The sequence below is a fragment of the Jaculus jaculus genome, chromosome 1, assembly GCF_020740685.1.
Source record: "Jaculus jaculus isolate mJacJac1 chromosome 1, mJacJac1.mat.Y.cur, whole genome shotgun sequence".
Taxonomy (NCBI): domain Eukaryota; kingdom Metazoa; phylum Chordata; class Mammalia; order Rodentia; family Dipodidae; genus Jaculus; species Jaculus jaculus.
In genome coordinates this window covers 64535479-64556722 of record NC_059102.1, presented here as the reverse complement: position 1 = coordinate 64556722, position 21244 = coordinate 64535479, and the positions used below count along the sequence as shown (strand labels likewise).

The 21244-nt window shown below is 39.9% G+C and overlaps 1 protein-coding gene across 1 annotated transcript in view; it reads left to right on the top strand.

Annotated features, from left to right (window-relative positions):
• The window catches only part of Trpm6 (transient receptor potential cation channel subfamily M member 6), a 195961-nt gene that overhangs the window by 76800 nt on the left and 97917 nt on the right, over positions 1-21244 (top strand). Inside the window, exons 7-12 of the mRNA XM_045154985.1 lie at positions 1955-2079; positions 6688-6859; positions 15401-15569; positions 16506-16629; positions 20214-20286; positions 20408-20508. Of these exons, the coding sequence (XP_045010920.1) occupies positions 1955-2079; positions 6688-6859; positions 15401-15569; positions 16506-16629; positions 20214-20286; positions 20408-20508 (764 nt within the window). The remainder of the gene's footprint in view (positions 1-1954; positions 2080-6687; positions 6860-15400; positions 15570-16505; positions 16630-20213; positions 20287-20407; positions 20509-21244) is intronic.

The window sequence follows — 21244 nt, the reverse complement described above, 5'->3', positions numbered from 1 at the left end:
TACCAGCTATATAACCTTGGACAAGTTATTTGATCTCTATATGCCACCATTTTTGTCTACAAAATGGACTAGAAAATGTTACTATTTATCTACTCATGGTGGTCCACGCCTATAGTGCCAGCACTTGAGAGGTTGAGGCAGGAGAGAATAGTGTATTTGAGGATAGCTTTGACTACATAGCAAGACCCCATCTCCATAAAAGTTCCTACTTAACCTAATGGGAATATGATCAATTTGCCATATGTTCATATATTAAAGTTCCAAATGAAATTATTTTTTAAAAAAGGGATATAGTAAACAAGAAATTTAGCAGGGCATGCACACCTTTAATCCCCATACTTGGGTAGCAGAGGTCAGAGGGTTATTGTGAGCTTGAGGCCTATCTGAGACTACATAGTAAATTCCAGATTCCAGGTCAGCCTGGGCTACTGTGAAACCACATCTTAACAAAACAAAACAACCCCCCCCCACAAATTCAATTCACTATCATCAATATTTCAATAGTTATAGAAATGACCTATCACAGTAATTCATATTATCTATTATAAAATGTAATTTAGTATTTTTTTGTAACTACTGTATTTATTTTCAAATATTTCTTCTCAAATAAATCAATTTATTCTCAAATAATAGTGAAAACTTTCATGAAGTTGAGTTCTTTCAACTAGTTTCTTCATAACACTTATATCATCTTTCTGGAGAGAATGTCATAAATGGACTGGTAATATTTTTACATAGTAAACAACAGTCTATACATACCAAACATTAAGAGGAAAAAGACAACACAGGGAAGCAAAATAGTAGAATGCTTGATAATTTAGTATTTTTAATTTTATTCTTAAAAGATGAAATAAGGAGCCGGGCGTGGTGGTGCACGCCTTTAATCCCAGCACTCGGGAGGCAGAGGTAAGAGGATTGCCATGAGTTCAAGGCCACCCTGAGACTCCATAGTGAATTCCAGGTCAGCCTGGGCTAGAGTGAGACCCTACCTCAAAAACCAAAAAAAAAAAAAAAAAAGATGAAATAAACAAATTCAGCATTTCAGAAAGGTTCCAGGGCTGGAGAGATGGCTTAGCAGTTAAGGTACTTGTCTGCAAAGCTAAAGGACCCAGGTTCGATTCCCCAGGACCCACATTAGCGAGATGCACAAAGGGGGCACACATGTCTGGAGTTTGTTTGCAGTGGCTGGAGGCCCTGGTATGCCCATTCTCTCTCTCTCCTTCTTTCTCTCTCTCTCTCCCACTTTCTCTGTTAAATAAATGAATAAATAAATAAGGTTCCAGTTAAAGTTTATTTATATGTAAAGCTAGCCATAAATCTTCATATGTGTCAGTAAGTAATGGCTACTATAAAATGACTATTATTATCTATTCTAGAAGAGAATGGAATAACTGTGTATAGATAGCTACTTAAATAATTAGTCTCAGTATAGCAAGGGAAACATCTGCATAGCATTTTTGCTGGTACACTGGGGAAGATTAGAGACAAAAATAGTTATAAAGAAGTTGGTGGCTTAAACATTTAAGCCCAGCACCTGGAAAGGTAAGATAGTAAGATTGCCTGTGAGTATTAGGCCAGCTTGGGCTACAGAGTAAAATCTAGGTCACCCTGGGCTAGAGTAAGCTCCTGCTTCAAACACAACAACAGTAAGAACAAAAATATTATAAAAGTTCATGAGATGAGGCCTGAGAAAGAAGAATTCACAGACTATTCTGGTCAGGCAAGAGTCCTGAATAAAGGGAGAAGAGAATTGTCCAGGTGCAGAGGTCAGTGATAAGAGGAAGAGGTGTCTAGAGAGAGGAGATATCAAGATATGAGAATATAATTCCACTGTGCCAGCAACTTCCTCTGAGAAAGACCTTGTACACATTGTTATCTGTTTGTGTCTTTGTGAAAGTCATTGTTTTGTATGATTTGGGAGTTAAAGTTTGACTTCTAATCTGGTTGTTGATAGGCGTGTCCAAGCATGTTGGGGATGCACTGAAAGCCCATTCCTCTAAGACCTTGAGGAAAATCTGGACAGTTGGAATCCCTCCTTGGGGAGTCATTGAGAACAAGAGAGAACTGATTGGAAAAGATGTAAGTAGAAAATCCTTTCACAACAAAAAGAAATGAGCATGTATCAAAATTGCCTACTTAACACTGGGACCAAATGTCTAATAGGCCCCTCAAATAAAATATATCCCACATCAATTCCTGTCTTTCTATTATATCTGTCACTCTATTTTCCAAAATGATAAACCTATCCTTGCAATTGTTTGAGCCAAAAACCTTGGCTTACTTGTAGAGTGATTCCTTCAAGCCTAACCCAAACCTGACCTTGTAGTAAAATCTCAGCTCCACTTTCAGAATGCAACAGAATCTGATCCTGCCTTCATTCCTTCCACTGCCACTGAGCAGATCCAAGTGACCATGATTTTACACCTAAATGATTCCAAAAATCATCCTTCCTCTCACACCTGTCTCCTAGACACTTGTGTCCCAACACAATACCTGGAATGATTTATAAATTGAATCCTTCCATTCCTCTTTGAAAAACTCTTCAGTGGGTCTTGCCCATCATGCAGCCAATATGCTCACAGTGGTTTGCACGGAGTAAAACAAGGCTTATTGTTAAATTGGTCTTTCTATATATGTAGCAGTTACTTTCTCATTGCATGGGCTACACACTTGACCACAAGAAGTTTATGGAAGGAATGGGTTTATTTTGGTTCAGTTTCTAGGAGAAGTTTCATCCCAATAGGGAAAGCATGACAGGAGCAGACTGCCAGGAATCACAGCACTGGGGAAGAAGTACAGAGTGAGCTAAGTGCAGCAAGCAGTGCTGGGATAAAAATTCCCAGGGCCTGCCCCTGGTGTCATACCTTCTTCAGCAAGGTTCCACTTCCCAAAGGTCCCATCAGCTGGGGATCAAGCATGGGGCTAAGTCCTAAGCACATGAAGTTATAGAGAACATTTTATACGCAAACTACCATATTAGTTCTCTTTCTTCAGCTGATATTACCCTCTGCTTCATTGACTCCTCTATATTGATTATTTGGTAACATTCACATTGTTATTGAAAGGGAAGGGACTTGTCTAAGCCTATTTATAAGGCATATTTTAAAAACAATATCAAGTATTAGGGAAAAGGTATAAAGTAAAAAGATGACTAATGTTAGTATTTTTCTACACATTTGTATATTTGTAGAGTTAGTTAAAATGTATGTGTTTAAAAGTAACAATAGAAAAGTTTATTGTTATGAATCTGCTTTTTTCTTTTTTTTTCTGAGATAGGGTCTCACTCTGGTCCAGGCTGACCTGGAATTAACTATGTAGTCTTAGGGTGGCCTTGAACTCATGGCAATCCTTCTACCTTTGCCTCTTGAGTGCTGGGATTAAAGGCATGCACCACCATACCTGGCTGAATCTGCTTATTTTTAAAAATTAAATTGTACTTATTTGCACATATATGTGTGTGTACCAGGATCTCTTGCTACTGAAAATAAATGCCAGATGAATGTGTCATTTTATGTCTGTCTTTACATAGATGCTGTGGAATTGAACCCAGGTTGGCAGGCTTTGCTAATAAATGCCTATGACTGTTGAACTATTGTCCCACCCTGAATCTGCTTTTATTAAGTTCCCTGTGTCAGTTACTATAGACATGGTCATGGTTTGTTCCAACTTTTATTCTGCAATAAAATAAACAGTGCAGAGATTAGAATCATGAACTATGTGCTATCTACTAGCATTAGCATCTATCAACTCATTACCTATTTTGCTTAGCTCATTCTCATAGCCATTTCCAACTTACGTTTTTCATTATTTTGAAGCACATTTCAGACATCAAATAACTACATCTGCAAATGTTTAGTAGGCATTTCTAAAATATGTGAAAAATTTAATCACAATGCTCTATCAGAACTTAAAATCTAACAATAATTCTTGAATTTTATAAACTTCCCAGTTTAGTCAAGTTTCCATTGTCTCAAAAGAAATTTATTAGTCCATATTGATCATACAAGTTAATAGATTTCATTGTGACAGCTGAATACAAATATATAGTGTATTTTTTTCATACTCACCTCCTATTACAATCACTTTTCCAACCTTCTTCATACACTCTTCCCAAATAGTTCCCTTCTACTTCTATGTCTTTTTGAATTATACATACACATACACACACACACACACACACACACACACGTATGTTATATAATAGGTATAATAATACATAATATATAATAGGTCTTTTCATTCTCATTTTTTCCCTGAGTTACTTGTAATTCATCCTTCCCTCTCTCCAGCTTTTTGAAGAAATTGGACCACATTTCCTAAAGAGTTTCTGACAGTTTACATTTTCCAGATTTAATTGAATCAGGCTTAGCATGTATCCTATGTCCTGTCTTTCTTGTACATTGGTGGTTTGATACACAAGTATGACACTTCAGATTCTTTTTCTGCAAGTTTATTCCTTGAGAGGAGGAAGTGAGTCCCTCCATCAACATTTGGTCACCTATTTATGATTTGGACAGCTATTGCCTAGAGTTATTTTTTCAATAGAGTTGTGAATGCTATTGAGTTATAACTTGAGAACTATTTTTTAAATCAAATTTTAAAATGTATTTATTTGAGAGAGAAAGAGAAAGAGGGGGAGAGAGGGAGAGAATGGGCACACCAGAGTCTCCAGCCACTGCAAACGAACTTCAGATGTATGCATCACCTTGTGTATTTGGCTTACATAGGTCCTGGAGATAACCTGGTTCCTTTGGCTTTGCAGGCAAGTGTCTTAACCACTAAGCCATCCCTCCAGCCCTAGTTTGAGAACTCTATAAAAAATACTTTCTCAGCAATCATTTGTTTTAGCTCATGGTACAATTATATAGCAAGGGAAGAAATATGTCTGCTGCTTTATTTGCTAGTAGTCAAAATATTAAGATTTTTTGTTTTAATTCATCACCTTAAACCTGTTTTGTATGTCTCAATTCATATACACATATATGTAGCTCAAACTGTATCATTTTGACCAGTAGTACCTTTTGTTCTCCTGAGTCCTTTTACACAATTTTATCCTCTTCATAACTTCTTTGTTTTATTTATTTTTAATTTTTATTTATTCACTTGAGAGGGAAGGAGGGAAAGGGGGGGAGAGAGAGAGAGAAGAATGGGTGTGCCAGGGCATCCAGTCTCTGCAGATGAACTCCAGACACATGTATACTTTTACAATTAGCTTATGTAGGTCCTGAGGAGTCGAGCCTGGGTCCTTTGGCTTTGCAGGTAAGTGCCTTAAGTACTAAGGCTTCTCTCCACCCCTTTTCTTTGCTTTTTAACATGAAAAAATATTTCATGTTCACTGTGTATGCTTTTTCCTCCCTAGAGAAATTTCTTTATTAAAATTAGTGGGATTTATTATGAGAGAGGTAGTCTGTCAGCCACAGGTACATTTTGTGTTTTCATATTTGGCAGTATTCTACTATACAATAATTTACTCAACCAAATTCCTCTATGATTATCCAATTAGGTAGTTTTGTGTTTTTCACTTTTTTTTTTTTTTTGGTGGCAGGATTTCACTGTAGCCCAGGCTGACCTGGAATTCACTATGTAGTCTCAGGCTGGTCTTGAACTAACAGCAATCCTCTTACCTTGGCCTCCTGAGTGCTCGGATTAAAGGCGTGTGCCATCATACCTGGCCACATGTTTTTTACTTTTATAGCCAGAAATATGAGTAGTGTGATCGGATTTGTACATCTTTAGTAGCTAGCTTATTTCCCTCGAAAGAATTCTCTGAGTGGAATGTTGGAGCCACTTGTTCTGTACATGTCAAACCTGATACATTGCCTTCTGGAAAAGTGACAATTCACATTCCGCCCTGAGGTGTGTGCGAGTTTATGTCCATATTCAAAACGTATAGTTAGTTTACCAGTGACTTTTTTTTGCTTCTGGCCTTGGTGGCATGCTTTGGAATTATAAAATTAACTATTAAAATTTAGTGTTTGTATTATTCATGGTGCTTTTTATTTCCATTATTTCTTCAAAGTCTCACAGTAACATTGAGATATGGAAAGTGTAGTTATCCTCACTTATATTTGAGGGAAATAAGCCTGATAAAAGAGGTAGAAATTACTCAGAGCTAAAGTTATCCCAGACTTAAACTCAAAAATAAGAAATAGAACAGCTTTAGGGAGAGTCCATAAATATAAAAAAAAGACCTTAATGTCATGTGTGTTATTAGCTGTTATCATTCCTCATTTCATTAAGAATATGAGAAAGTTAGGGTCAAAATATTATTCTGTGGCATACTCTCTAGAAGTCAGTATTTGGTGTAGGGATATGGGCTTATGTGCTGGGGCCAGTCTGTGCACTATGTTTTAATGTTTGGAAGCATCGTTTTAATGTTTGGAAACTGATATGAGAAAATAATATTTAGAACCATTTTATAAATTTGACTGATTTGATATCCAAGTCCACAGTCTGGAGCATTTCTTTCTGGAGATGGTGTGTGGGGATTGTAGTACTCAGTTTTATGGGCCAGGAGCTGCATGGTAGTCATGTGACCATATGGACCACAGATTAACCCAGAAGAAATGGGAAATTAATAAAAAAAAATGAGCCCATTGAGAAACACTGCTGTAAGTAGCAAGTAAGACTTCTTAAGTAGTGCTCAGTGTAGAGCTCTGACCCGCTCTTGTCCTTGCTGTCCCTCAGGTGGTGTGTATGTACCAGACTCTGGGTAACCCCCTCAGCAAGCTCACCACGCTCAATGCCATGCACTCACACTTCATCCTGTGTGATGATGGGACAGTGGGCAAGTATGAAAATGAAATGAAGCTCAGGAGGAGTCTGGAGAAGCATCTGTCCCTGCAGAAGATAAATAGCTGTGAGTTCTATGGGGGCTCAGCCAACACTGATGGCTGCAGGCCTGCTAAAGAGCGAGGGGATGGGTTGTCATCTGTGCAGAGACCCAAGTGGGTCCCTGCCTTGGAGCAGCCAGAGTTGAGTTAACATGTGTGATCCCAAAGATGGAAGAATGCAGGACGCAGGATGATGCAGAATTGTGGGAGAGAGGAAAAACGTCTTTAGGTGACATGCTAGTTGGTGATGATTCCATGCAAGAATGGAAACTTGAGCAAAACTTCGAAAAGAATGTAGGCAGAAAGACAGAGGGAAAGGGTTAGTTTTTATGCGGGAATAGGCATGGCTGATGAGTAATGAGATGAGCCCCAAAGCAGAGGGTTCTGAGCTTTGGTTAAGGAAGAAGGACATCTTGTATGTGGGCTGGTTGGCTTTGGTCAGGGAAGGGGCTTCAGAAATACAGGCATGGAAGGTTTTAAGGCTGTGTCATGGTTACAGTGGTGCTACTAAAAGCCATTTGGCTGGGTACAGTTCAGTGGTATAGTGCTTCCCCAGCATGTAGAGGGCTCTGTTCCCTTCCAAATACTGCAAAGATACACGCCCCCCCCCCCATTCAAAGCAACAAAAAGCTGTTTTGGTGGCTACTGAAGAATGGGAGTTCTTGCACAGGAAAGACAGAATGTTTTACAGAGAGGAGGGAGGCTGAATGCTGCCTGGAAGAGGCTTTTTGTTCAAGGTAGCACAACATGGTCCCTGTTTCCTGTCCCGAGTTAAGTCTTCCACACGATCCCCCCACCTTTCAGACAGTGGGGCTACTCTCCCTATGCTCAGCTCCTCGGCAGCCTGTGAGTATTGGCTGGAAAAGGAAGTCCCTTTCGTTTTAGGTTTTTGTTTGTTTGTTTTCTCTTTCTTTCTTTCTTTTTTTCAAGGTAGGGTTTTACTGTAGCCTAGGCTGACTTGGAATTCATTTTGTAGTCTCAGGGTAGCCTTGAATTCATGCTGATCCTCCTACCTCTGCCTCCCAAGTGCTGGGATTAAAGACCCTTTAGTTTTTGGTCTTGTTCCTTTAAGGTAGCAGAAAGTGGTGAGGTCAGAGAAGTCACAGCTGTCTTTTACTCCCTGTGACCTTGGTCAATGAAGATAATACATATCAACCTGGTTTTTTTTTGTTTTTTTTTTTTTTTTTTGGTTTTTCAAGGTAGGGTCTCACTCACTCTAGCTCAGGCTGACCTGGAATTCACTATGTAGTCTCAGTGTGGCCTTGAACTCACAGCAATCCTCTTACCTCTGCCTCCCAAGTGCTGGAGCCACCATGCCCAGCTGCCTATCAAACTTTTAAAAATTATAAATGGAAAGACCTGCCTTTTGTTGGGAATATTGAGAAGGCATATATAGGACAGTAATGAGGTAAATAGGATGTCTTTAATAAATGTGTGTGTTTTTTTTCCTCCCATGAAACAGTGGTCATAGCATGGTTGTGGGGTGGAGTCGAGGGATGGCGAAAACTCTGGGACTTGTCAGTCACTGGAGTTTAGTGTAGATGAAGGTATGTAAGTTCACTTAAGTCAGAGAGAGGTAGAGGGCTAGGTGTTTGGTCGCCTGTGGGGTGGGGTGGCTTGGGAGAAGAGAGAGCAACAGTGTGGAAGGAGGGAGAAACTAGAGTGACTAGAAGAAGCCCTCAGAGAAATTACCCCACATGTCCCGACTTTACTGCCACACCCTTAGGAGTTTTCTGAGTTCTTTGGAACATCATGATGTATGCTCAAGAGAGAAAAGTCTGTTTTCCTTTCTTTTTCGTGATTTTTGACTTATTTATTTTTTATTTTTGTTTATTTATTTGAGAGCGACAGACAGAGACAGAGAGAGAGAGAGACAGAGAGAGAGAGAGAGAGAGAGAGAGAGAGAGAGAGAGAGAGAGAGAGAGAGAGGGAGAGAGAACGGGCTCGCCAGGGGCTCTAGCCACTGCAAATGAACTCCAGACACATGCGCCCCCTTGTGCATCTAGCTAACGTGGGTCCTGGAGAATCGAGCCTCAAACCAGGGTTCGAATTTAGGCTTCACAGGCAAGCGCTTAACCATTAAGCCATCTCTCCAGCCTGATTTTTTTAATTTTTAAATAAACGCGTAAGGCCCTGAGATTGCAGATAGCAGCAGGTAACATTTGTACACTCAAAGACCTTCAAACTTTTATCTGGGAGGGTTTTTTTTTTTTTTTTGACTCTGAAGATAGAGTGTGCAGTCAATTCTGGTAGATTAGTAACCTTTATTATTATAAGGAGAGCCCCAGTGAGACAGCAAAGGCCACAGTCACCCCCACACACGACACAACACACATCTAAAGAAAAACAAACAACAAAAAACAACAAAAGAAAAGACAAAACAACAACCCTAACAACTCCAATATTTTAACAATAGCTTAAAAATTTATTTATTTATTTATTTGAGAGAAAGAGAGGCAAATACAAAGAATGAGAGAATGGGCAAGCCAGGGCTTCTAGCCACTGCAAATGAAGTCCAGATGCATGTGCCACCATGTGCATCTGGTTTATGTGAATCCCGGGGAATTGAACCTGGGTCCATTGGCTTTGCAGGCAAGTGCTTTAACTGTTAGCCATCTTTCCAGCCTATCCAAATTCTGTGTAAATGCTGATCTTCATAGTGGGCATGCATTTGTCATATTAGAAAGGGATTTACTTTGATGGAATAAAAGTACTTATTAAATACATTGCTTATTTCATTCAAAAAAATCAAAATAACTTTGAGGTCCTTGGCAAGCACACAATATTAGAAGAGAGTACTAACAAGAAATAATATAGTAAGTAAAATGAATAAAATATAGTGATGTACATCATAGATTTGCTGTAGAAATCCTTGGTTTCAGACACTGGCTGTTGAAAGGTGGCTAAAGCCCGTCCCTGTTGTATCAGTCTTAGATAGGAAATGTGGGCCCTGATAACCATGTCTGTTCTGATAACAGAGGAGTGTCAGGAGCAGGGAGTGCCTTTCCCTGGGATGGCTGTTCTAGGAACCTTTCATTTGGAGACACTTGGTCTTCCTGCCTTGCCTTGGCAGCCAGCAGCAGGATAACTCTCTAGTGAGTTTTCTCAGAAAGTCCTCTAGAATTTTTTCCTTTTAAACAAAATTAAAAAAAAATATTTATTTACTTATTAAATTCTATTACATTTATTTTAAGCTAATAGATAAAACAAAATTATATCTATCGATGGGATGCCATATATCTCTATCGTTTAAATAGGTTGAACATACCTATCTTCTGAAACATTTGTGATTTCTTTTTGGTGACTACATTTCAAAATCTTTTCTTCTACTTTTCTTTTTTCTTTTTTTTTTTTTAAGTGTGTTATGTATTATTATCAGTGGCCACCCTACTGTGCAACAGCGCTGGAATTTCTTGTTTTGCTCCAACTGTAACTTAGTACCTACTGATCAGCCTTTCCCCTGCTTAAACAGATGGTATTAGCAGGGGTTAGATCCTTTCTGAGAAAACAATCCCACTTATATTTGTTTTGTGTGACTTAGTTACTGATTCAAGAAAAGTGTTCCTAACAGAGATTATATTTTCTTTTCCTCTACTTTACAAAATGCCCTCTTGATTTCTTTTTCTGATGGCAAAAGTATTGTATTCTTTTATGTTCAGATAAAGTAAAGAAAACATAGTAACATAAAGGAGGAGATTTTCCATACTCTTGCTATCAAACATAACCATTTTCTGTTTCTGTCATTCACTTTTCTGCATATTTCACTTGTTACAAGCATTCAATTTTTAAAATTTATATATTTATTGACAACTTCAATACTTAAAGACAATACACCATGATATTTTGCTCCCCTCCCCACTTTTTCCTTCTCAACTCTGCTCTCCATCATATCCCCTCCTTCTCTCCATTAGTCTCTCTTTTAGTTTGATGTCATCATCCTTTCTTCCTATTATGAGGGTCTTATGTAGGTATTGCTGGGTACTATGAAGTCATGAATATTGAGGCCAGTTTCTGTTTGGACAGTGCATTGTAAGGAGTGGTATCCCTCTTTTGGCTCTTACATTCTTTCCACAACAACTTCTGCAGTGGACCCTGAGCCTTTGAGGGTGTGACATGTTTCAGTGCTTGACACTCTCCATCCCTTCTTCTCAGCCCTATGTTGCCTTTTGGGTCATTCCAGTGGTCATCACCATCGGAAAAGAGAAGCTTTTCTAACAAGAATTGAGAGTAGCATTAATATATGAATATGAACATTAAGTGTAGTACTTTCAGGGTAATTTGGTGAGAATAATACATGCATTTTCCAGACAGAGCAGGCTTTATAACCTTAAGGCTCATGACCTCCCCTGCCATAGGCCTTTGATTAGATTTTCAGTACCAGGCATGTATTCTCTCCCATAGAGTGGACCTTCATCCAATTAGAGAGCAGTTGGTTTCCCCCAGAGCAGACATGCCACTATTGCACTTGTTTGGTCCTTTGGCCTGTCTGGCCAAACTTGAGGCTTCCAGTATCCAGTGTTTTCACTGCTGATGACTTTTGTCTCCCATACAGTTGCATATAGTGCAGCTTTTTCAGCTTTTAGTTGGCTGGTCTGCAGGGAGGTTTTCAGCGCAGCCCCAGATTGGTTTCTCAGTGACCTTGCCACTCAGGCATGTGGAGTCAATAGGGTCTTACCATCGGTTTCTCAAGGGAAGCCAAGGGCATTGGCAATAGCCTGTAATGTTTTGGAGGCAACAGGGACCTCCCTGGCCAACAACTCATAGGAAGGTATCCCATTCCTGGCACTGAAAATATTCTAGTAACAATCTATGGCTTCTGGATGTGCCATTACAAACATACAATTTTTAAAATATAGTCTTTAAAACTCCATTTGCAAAAATCTGCTATTGTAAGGAGTGCACACCAGCAGGAAGGATTCTTGAACTTTTTTTCTGTGAGTTTCCTGTCAGTTTGACTAGTTAGTGGTAAGTATGGCACCTGCTATATTACAGACCTGCCCAAAGCTTCTGGCTTTCACATTGCTCTGAAGCAGCCTTGCTCTTCTCTCAATGCACCAGAATCTGAGTGTCAGCCTACAGGCAGTGAGATCAACAACCCATCTGGACTCTGCTTTTGAGCGGTTTTCGGGAAGTATGATTTCTGAATGGGTACTGCACTTCATGGATTTGTTTGAGTTACTCATGCAGCTCTACGTTTGTTAAAGGGCATTCTTCTTTAAAAAAATAAGCAAGAGCAGGCTGGAGAAAGGGCTTAGCAGTTAAGGTGTTTGCCTGCAAAGCTAAAGGACCCAGGTTTGATTCCCCAAGACCCATGTAAGCCTGATGCCCATGGTGGAACATGTATCTGGAGTTTTGTTTATGGTGGTTGAAGGACCTGGCGTGCCCTTTCTCGATCTGCCTCTTTCTCTCCTTTCTCTCTTCTTTCACACAAATGAATAAAATAACAATAAAAACAAAATCCTATTAAAAATAAGCAAGAGGAATTATCTTTACTCTTTAAACAAGGTACATTAAAAACTGAACTTTTGGTCTTTCAGCAGATATTCCCAAATTGATACTATCACTACAGGTCTTAGTGTTCTATTTACAAACATTTATAGGTTTCATAAGGAGAGACCCTTGTAAAATTAAAGGTGCACCTTCATTGGTAGGAGAAATCAGCTCTACAAATTTATACACAGGGATGCACACTGAGTTTACAATGCATAACAAGCATGTTGGTATTTACACAGAGACTGAAGACATCACCCCCCAAAAACCCCTTTTTAAACTAATAGCTTTTTCATATGTAAACTTTCAAAGTTCTAGACACACACACACACACACACACAAACAAATTCTTGGGCTTCAGGGGCCACTAAGCTACAACATGGCATTTGGGCAGAGGTTTACCTGCCCCTTTAGCCACTCTTTCTCTTTCTGACTCTGTGTACCTCTGACTCAATCCTGTGATGCCATGTGGGCTATACCTTTACCATCGTCTGGATTTCCAAGCCAGGATCAAAACTGTCTACTTTGCTTCTACTTTCCAAGCTTGTCCATTGCTTTGGGGAGGACATGCCTTGGACTGAGTCTCAAGCAACCCTGGCAATGTGAATTCTGGGGTATTGTGAACTCTAGGCAATAGGATGTGGGTATAGGCTTCTCCTAGAAGTCAGCCTTTATTGGCTTCTCTTTGTGAAGGGCTAGGATAGCCCTAAAGACACTTGCTCCAAAGTAAAATTCTCTGTGATAAACATGGAATTGCTTATCAACTTTTCTTTTTTTGAAAATTAAAATTAAAAAAATAGAATTGATTTAAAAGTAACATATCAGGGGTCTGGAGAGATGGCTTATCAGTTAAGGCACTTGCCTGCAAGGCCTAAAGACCAAGGTTTGATTCCTTAGTAACCACATAAACTAGATATACAAAGTGGCACCTGTGTCTGGAGTTCGTTTGCAATGGCTGTAGACCCTAGCATGCCCATTCTCTCTCTCTCTCTCTTTTTCTCTTCAAGGTAGAGTCTCACTCTAGCCCAGGCTGACCTGGAATTCACTATGCATTTTCAAGGTGGCCTCAAACTCACAGCAATCTTCCTACCTCTGCCTCTTGAATGCTGGGATCAAAGGCATGAGCCACCACACCCAGCTATCTCTCTCTCAATTCATGAGTGATGTTAAAACTTATGTTGATTAGATGTATAAAGTCAAGTTGAGCATAGTGACACATGCTTTGAATCCAGTACTCAAGAGGGTGAAGCAGGAGGAATGTAAGTTCAAGGCCAACCTTGGTATATAATGAGAACTTCCCTAAAATACAAACAAAAACCAAAAACAAAGCAAGTTATTTTTCACCATTTTTTAATGTCTTCGTCCTTCTTTTCTACTGTTAGTGGTGTGGTGTATATTTTTCCAGAGATTTCTGCTTACTCATATAACATTCAGTATATATATACCTATGAATATATATGCATGCATGCATGCATATCTATCTATCTATCTATCTATCTATCATCTATCTATCTATCTATCTATCTATCTATCTATCTATCTATCTATCCATCCATCCATCCATCCATCCATCCATCCATCCATCCATCCATCCACATACACACCTATGTGTATGTATCTAAAAGTACATAAGTGCATAGTTTCTAGGTATGGTGGAACATGCCTTAAATCCCAGCACTGGAGAGGCAGAAGTAGGAGAATCACCATGAGTCTGAGGCCACTCTGGGACTACAGAGTGATTTCTAGGTCAGCTTGGGCTAGAGTGAAATCCTACCTCAAAAAAACAAACAAACAAAAGGTACACAGCCATGTATAAGGCATTGGATACATTGAATACATGCCATTTTATAATTATTTCTACTTAGTGACTTTTTCAGGAAAAACATGATCACTTCCTTTTTGTCTTTGCTTTGATAAAGAATAATTGCTCATGATAAGAAATTCAAACAGTGGAAAATGTACTATATCGATATGTAAAAGATGTTAAAGGATGCCCTTCCCACCATGATGACTGCCATTAAAAGTTTATTAACATGGTGAAGTCCTAATCATTTTTTATGAGTGATGGAGACACTGGAATCCATTCTGATTCACTAAAAGCTATAGATTTGGGCTGAAGAGATAGCTTAATGGTTAAGGCACTTGCCTGCAAAGCCCAAAGACCCATATTCCACTCCTAGATCCCATGTAAGCCAGATGTATAAGGTGGTACAAGCATCTGGAGTTCGATTGCAGTGGCCAGAGGCCCTTAGTATGCCAATGTTCTCTTTCTTTCATAAAAAAATAAAAACAGGAAGTTATGGATGTGGTAAAGCCTTAATCATTTAAAAATATTCAATTTAACTTATTTGTTTGAGAGAGAGATGGTGTGAGAGAGGGAGAGAAAGAGGCGTTACCAGGGCCTCCAGCTACTGCAAATGAACTCTAGATGCATGTGCCCCCTTGTGCATGTGGCTTACATGGGTCCTGGGGGATTGAACCTTGGGCCTTTGGCTTTGCAGCCAAACATCTTAACCACTAAGCATTCTCTCACCAGCCTCTTAATCTTTTTTGTTTTTTATTTTTTTGGTTTTTTGAGGTAAGGTCTCACTTTAGCTCAGGCTGACCTGGATTTTGTTATGTAGTCTTAGGGTGGCCTCGAGCTCATAGCAATCCTCCTACCTCTGCCTCCTAAGTGCTGGGACTAAAGGCGTGCAATTCATGCCTGCCCCCCTTATCATTTTTGATGAGAGATGGAGACACTGGAATCCATTATATTTTTGTTTGCTTTTAGGTTATGTTTGGTATTTGCCACATGAAAAGTTAAAAAATTTTAAGGACTTTTTTTTTTTTTTTCTGAAAGCCTTTATCAATCTCTTCCATGGCAAAAGCATGAAAATTCCCTCACCATATTTTTGCTACATTTATTTGAAGTTAAAGTTTCTGGCTTGGTTATGTAAGCAAGCCCAGATAAAATAGGAGAAGGACCAGTGCAAATAAGATACACATACTTGAAAGACTTGCATCTATAAATGTGTCTGGTTGGCCCGGAAAGAAATGCTTTGTAACAGTGTGGTACTGTTTGTGATCTGACATAGGTTCAGGACAAGGTGTGCCTGTGGTGAGGCTGGTGGTGGAAGGAGGCCCCAATGCCATCCTCTCTGTGTGGGAGACTGTCAGGAACAAAGACCCTGTGGTGGTGTGTGATGGCACAGGCAGGGCGGCCGACCTCCTGGCCTTCACCCACAAGCACTTGGCAGATGAAGGGTGAGTTGTTGACTCTTCCATTTTGAAAGTACAGTGACTACTCCTTCCTTGACTTCATTCTTTCAAGCTGAGCGTTTCTGTTGATCAGGTAACTGGGAACACAGAGATTGAGAAGCGTTCTCTATCATGGGCTGTTCTTGTTCATCAGCACCAAATCCCTGCTCCCCCACCCCAAACCAGAAGGGTGACATTTTCTTAGGTGAGGATCAGCCTACCTTTAACAGAGAAGCCTGAGTCTTGTGTGAGTTTCAGGAAAAGGCATTTTAGGAGGACAGAGGTAGAACAGTTCCTGACCTTAGCCATGACAGCTGGGAGAGCTGCATAGTGAGGAAAGAGACTAAAGCTGGTTCCAGATTTCCTTCTTATTTATTTGCCATTTGTGAAAGCAGTCACAGATGGGTAAACCCATCTTTGATCTCCATAGCATATTTCTGTTTATTCAGGCTTTAAGGAAGGTACTGTTTCTCTGACCATCCCGATAGATAACTGGTTCGCATCTCCTTCACACTAGCTTTGAAAGCACGTTCATGCTGTGTGAACACAGAGCCCACGAGTTGAACTATTGACCCCACTCATTTACTTACTGAACGTTTGTTCACTGCTTAAGACCTCTCCCTTTCCTAAAACCACCCTGGATGCCAGAAAGCTTTTAGGGTTTCAGACTCTCTTCGGACTATTATGCTCCAAATTGTGGAAATTCTCAGCTTTCTCGAAGTCTTCAGCTTGAGAGCTCCATCAGTGTGTGTGTATTTTTTTTTTCAGAGTCCTGGTGGGTAGGCCATTCTCATGTTCAAATCTGGCCTTCTGCTGGGCTCCCTGTTTGCATCCACAGCAGCCTTCTTTGCAGGGAGGCCGGATGGGCTTTCTTTCATTGATGCTTTGAGCTTGCTTCCTTCCCGGGCTGCATAAACTTGTGACTGTTTATTTTTCTTCCAGAATGCTGCGACCTCAGGTGGAAGAGGAGATCACCTGTCTGATTCAGAACACGTTCAACTTTAGCCTCAAGCAGTCTAAGCACCTTTTCCAAATTCTGATGGAGTGTATGGTGCACAGGGATTCTGTAAGTACGATGAGCTGATGACTTTTAAAACGGCCAATTTCCAAAAGCTGAAATGTTTAATTTCTACAACATTTGTCCATTTGCTTGAGTACATTTGGATTCTTACTTCTGCACCCACGTACTTAACCTTTATGCTTTAAATCCCAGGATCTGTATGGGACAAAGCACTTATAGTAAACAGCACTATAGAAAACTTACTAAATTAATGAAAATTACATGTAAGTATTTTTCAGAGGGTAAGGAAATAACTCCATGTCTTCAGGGAATTAAGTCTGCTGGGTTAGATGTCCACAGCAGTGTCCTCAGCAAATCTTGCAGAGTCTTTGAAGATGTACTGGACAAGGAGAAATGTGACAGTAAAGTCTGGAATAGAAAATGGAATTCACAGACCATGGCTATGACCAAGATGTAGACTCAGAAAAAATACTGTGTTTTAGGGTACTATGATCAAATTATTTTTTATGACTTGGATGATATGATGCTGAAAATTAGTATATTTTCAGATAAGCCATGACTCAAAGTGTTCTTTCCAGAATTGGAATGCTTAACCAAATCATGAAAGAATTTGACAGCACTAAAGTACTTAGACTCAAAAACCCAACTGAGGGCTGGGGAATGGCTCAGCAGTTAAGGGTGCTTTAATACAAAGCCTGCTGGCCTGGGTTCAATTCCCAGTGCCCATGTAAAGCCAAAATGGCACGTGTCTGGACTTTGCAGTGGTAAGAAGCCCAGGTATGCCTTTACACACAATTCTCTCTCTCTCTGTACTGGTGAATAAATGAATAAAAATGTTTTTAAAAAAACCCAATTGAACAAGTTCAAGGTAGAGAAAGTATGGCAGGACATATATGATGAACCCTTTCAGACTTTTACTGATCTAGTAACAACAACCATGTTTGTAATTGGCCATGTATTTTGAGACATTCTTTTCATCTGAAACAGCCCTATGGATGAGTTCACTATAGCAAGGGTTACTCATTTTAGCTTTAGAAATAATAAGGCTGAAGGTAAGACAGGTAATATGATTTATCCATTTACTCTATTAAACAGTGGCTTGGAGAGATCTTCGGGGTGAAATCTGCTTCTTAGTCTACTATACTGCTCATTTCTCGTGATGTTCAGTGAGAAAAGGCTATTTGAAGAGATTGCTCCTTGAAGCTGGAGAGATGGCTCAGCATTTGAAGGCACTTGTTTGCAAAGCCTGATGGCCCACGTTTGGTTCTCCAGTACCCATGTAAAGCTAGATGCACAACACGGTGCATACATCTGGAATTCTTTTGCAGTGGCAAGAGGCACTGGCACATCCATTGTCTCTGTCTCTCTCTCCCTCTTTCACTCTTGCAAATAAATAATTAACAAATTGGGGGGGGGGCTGGAGAGATGGCTTAGTGGTTAAGTGCTTGCCTGCCAAGCCTAAGGACCCCAGTTCGAGGCTTGATTCCCTAGGACCCACTTTAGCCAGATGCACAAGGAGGCACACACATCTGGAGTTTGTTTGCAGTGGCTGGAGGCCCTGGCGCACCCATTCTCCCTCTCTCTCTATCTGCCTCTTTCTCTCTCTGCCTGTTGCTCCCAAATAAATAAATAAAAAAAAATTAAAAAAAATGATTTTTTAAAGAGATTGCCTCTTTCTGTCATTAAGTAGTGTAATTGATGATCAGTGAGATCATCATCAAGAGAGGCAAAAGGTGGCAGCTTGAGGGTTTTGACAGAACCACAACTGGGTCCCAAATAGCTGATATAGTGGAGGGTTGATTTTGTTCATATACTGTAGCAGACAGCTTCGGGTTCACTGAGATGAACTTCCAGACCAGGCACAGTTATGGAGGAAGGGATTTATTGAAGCTTACAGATCCAGGGGAAGTTCCATAATGGCAGAAGAAGCTGGCCTGCCTTCACAGGCCCAAGTAGACAGCGAGAAGCACAAGCCTAAAGGTCAAAAGCTACAGCACACTTCAGGAACTCCAGCTAGGCACACTTTGCATATCTTTAGATTGAAATCAGAAACCCACCACTGCACCTTAAGATCACCCAGTGACACTGCCTCCAGCCAGGTAGCCAGCAGATTCATACTACAAACAATCAAGAACTGAACACATTTGGGGCCATCTATTCAAACCACCACATGTACATAGTGGAATGTTAGGCAAAAGGAGCCAACATGTGAAGTTATAGTAGCATACTATTTACATCTCTTCAGGACGTTAGGGTTTTTGCAGGTTCTTCTCACCTTGGGGGTATGTAACTTAGATTCAGTAGCCTTAAGATACTTACTCAAAGACTGGCTCATTCGAGTCATAGCCAGGACTGGGACTTGCCAATCCTGATCAACCAACTTCCCATACTTTATGAAATGTATTTTCATTTAGAAGGCTAAAACATACTCATTAGTAGCAGATGACCCTTTATGACCAGAAGGAACATCCTTATTTTGTGTTAAAAAAAATAGCCATGTTTTCAGGATGCACTGGGCTCTTTGGCATTGGGAAGGCTGTGCTGTTCATTGCCCTTGCTCACTGGCTCCATTCTAATTGCCTTACTGATTTTAGGACAAACACTTGAGGATTCAATTCTCATTAAGAAATGAAATTCTAAGTTTAAGTGAGCAGAAGGCTATCATTTGGTTTTCCTTCAAAAGAAGGAAAGATTTTATTTCTATTGGGAACTAACATTGAGGTACTTTTCCTTACAATAAGCACATAGTAAGCTCTCATAGCATTCATGGAATTTCTTTCTTTATCTCTCTCTGGTGCATTCATGTGTACAAATGTGTGTTCTTGTGTGCAGTAGACAAAGAAGAATGTTGGGTGTCCTCCATCTCTTATCCGTGTGTTTCCTAGAGTCTCTAAACCTGGATCTGTCTTTTTTGGTCAGATTGCCTGATCCTTGAGCCCCCAGCAATTATCTGGTCTCTGCCCCTTACAGGACTAGGGTTCCATGTATACATGACCATGCCCACTGTTTATGTGTGGGGGCATTGAAATTAGGGTGAATCAGGCCCTCTCAGGTCATAGGCTTGCATGGCAAGAACTCTTACCATATGAACCATCTCCCTATCCCCTGCATGGAATTTTTTAAAAAGTTATTTATATATTTATTTGCAAGCAGACAGAGAAGAGGGAGAGAGAGATTGAAGAGAGACAGACAGAAAGAGAATGAGCATGCCAGGGACCTCCAGCCACTGCAAATGAACTTTAGATGCATGCACCTCCTTGTACATCTGCCTTATGTGGGTCCTGGGGAATCAAACCTTGGTCCTTTTGCTTCACAGGCAAATGCCTTAACCACTAAGCTATTTCTCCAGCCCAGCATGGAATTTTTAAAGCTCATTTTTTCCCAATTGTCTCTAATTCTTTGTCCCCATTTAAAGAAGGAATTTTTAAAGCTTATTTTTTCCCAATTGTCTCTAATTCTTTGTCCCCCTTTAAAGAAAGTTTTCTTTTCTACAAATAAGATGAAATAATGTTGTTTGAAATTATAAAATAAAGAATATTTTTCTCAATAGACTAGATGAGATATCAATTTTATGGGGACAATTTGGAAGTTGCTAAAGTGTATGGCTGTCTGCATTTTGATGATTATAGATTACCATATTTGATGTGGATTCTGAAGAGCAGCAAGACCTTGATTTAGCAATTCTAACAGCTTTGCTGAAGGGTGAGTAGCTGAGCAGATTCACAATTGTCCCTCCCTCTGGTTCTCACATCCTAGGATGCTTTGTGCTTGTTACCTAACTATTTTGAATAGATTATTTAATTCTTTTCTTGTTTTACCCTAGGGACAAGCTTATCAATATCAGAACAATTAAATCTGGCAATGGCTTGGGACAGAATGGACATTGCCAAGAAACATATCCTAGTTTATGGGCAACATTGGAAGGTATAATAAATATTAAGTTATCTGGAAAACAGTACTTTGTATATTGGTTTCTTATGGGAGGTGGCAAAGAGAAAACTGGAGAAGAAATAGGTGGTGTTCACATGGCTGTGCTTAGGGAGGCTGTCAGGGCTCTCCTCCGCTTTGCTGCCCCAGAACACTTTTTTCCTGGCTTCAGTGAAGTTGAAATAGGAAATTGAAGATCAACCGAATGGGAGGAATTCAAATTTATTCTGAAAGGAGGTCTTTTGTTTTGCTAATAATTAATAAATAATTAATCATTATTATTTGTTTTATTAATTCACATTAAAGTATAATACATGCTTACAAGGAAACATATAGAGACTACTTTAAGGGGATAAAAGGCTCTTAACCTGTTACTTGTTAAAACTTATTATTATTTTTTTTTCCTGGCTTAATCCTTGTACTGTCTCATCAGCTTTGCTGTAAAGTACCAGATGGGGCCACCATATTTAGACTAGGTTGCCCATGTGACTAAACCAAGCTAAAAGCTAGTGGAGTGTGAAACAGTTACACAAATGCCAAGCATAAAGGAAAAGCCTTTTCCACGAGTTGTCCTCTAGGATCAACTCAGAGGTCCGCTTCCTTCCAGAGTGACTTATAGTCTGCTGTGGGAGCACACTTCTGACCTTGGGTTGGTATCTTCGTCTTCATAATGTGTCTGCCCTCACTCCTTCAACCTTTGAGGCAGGTTCTCCTCTGCTCTGGCTGCACACAT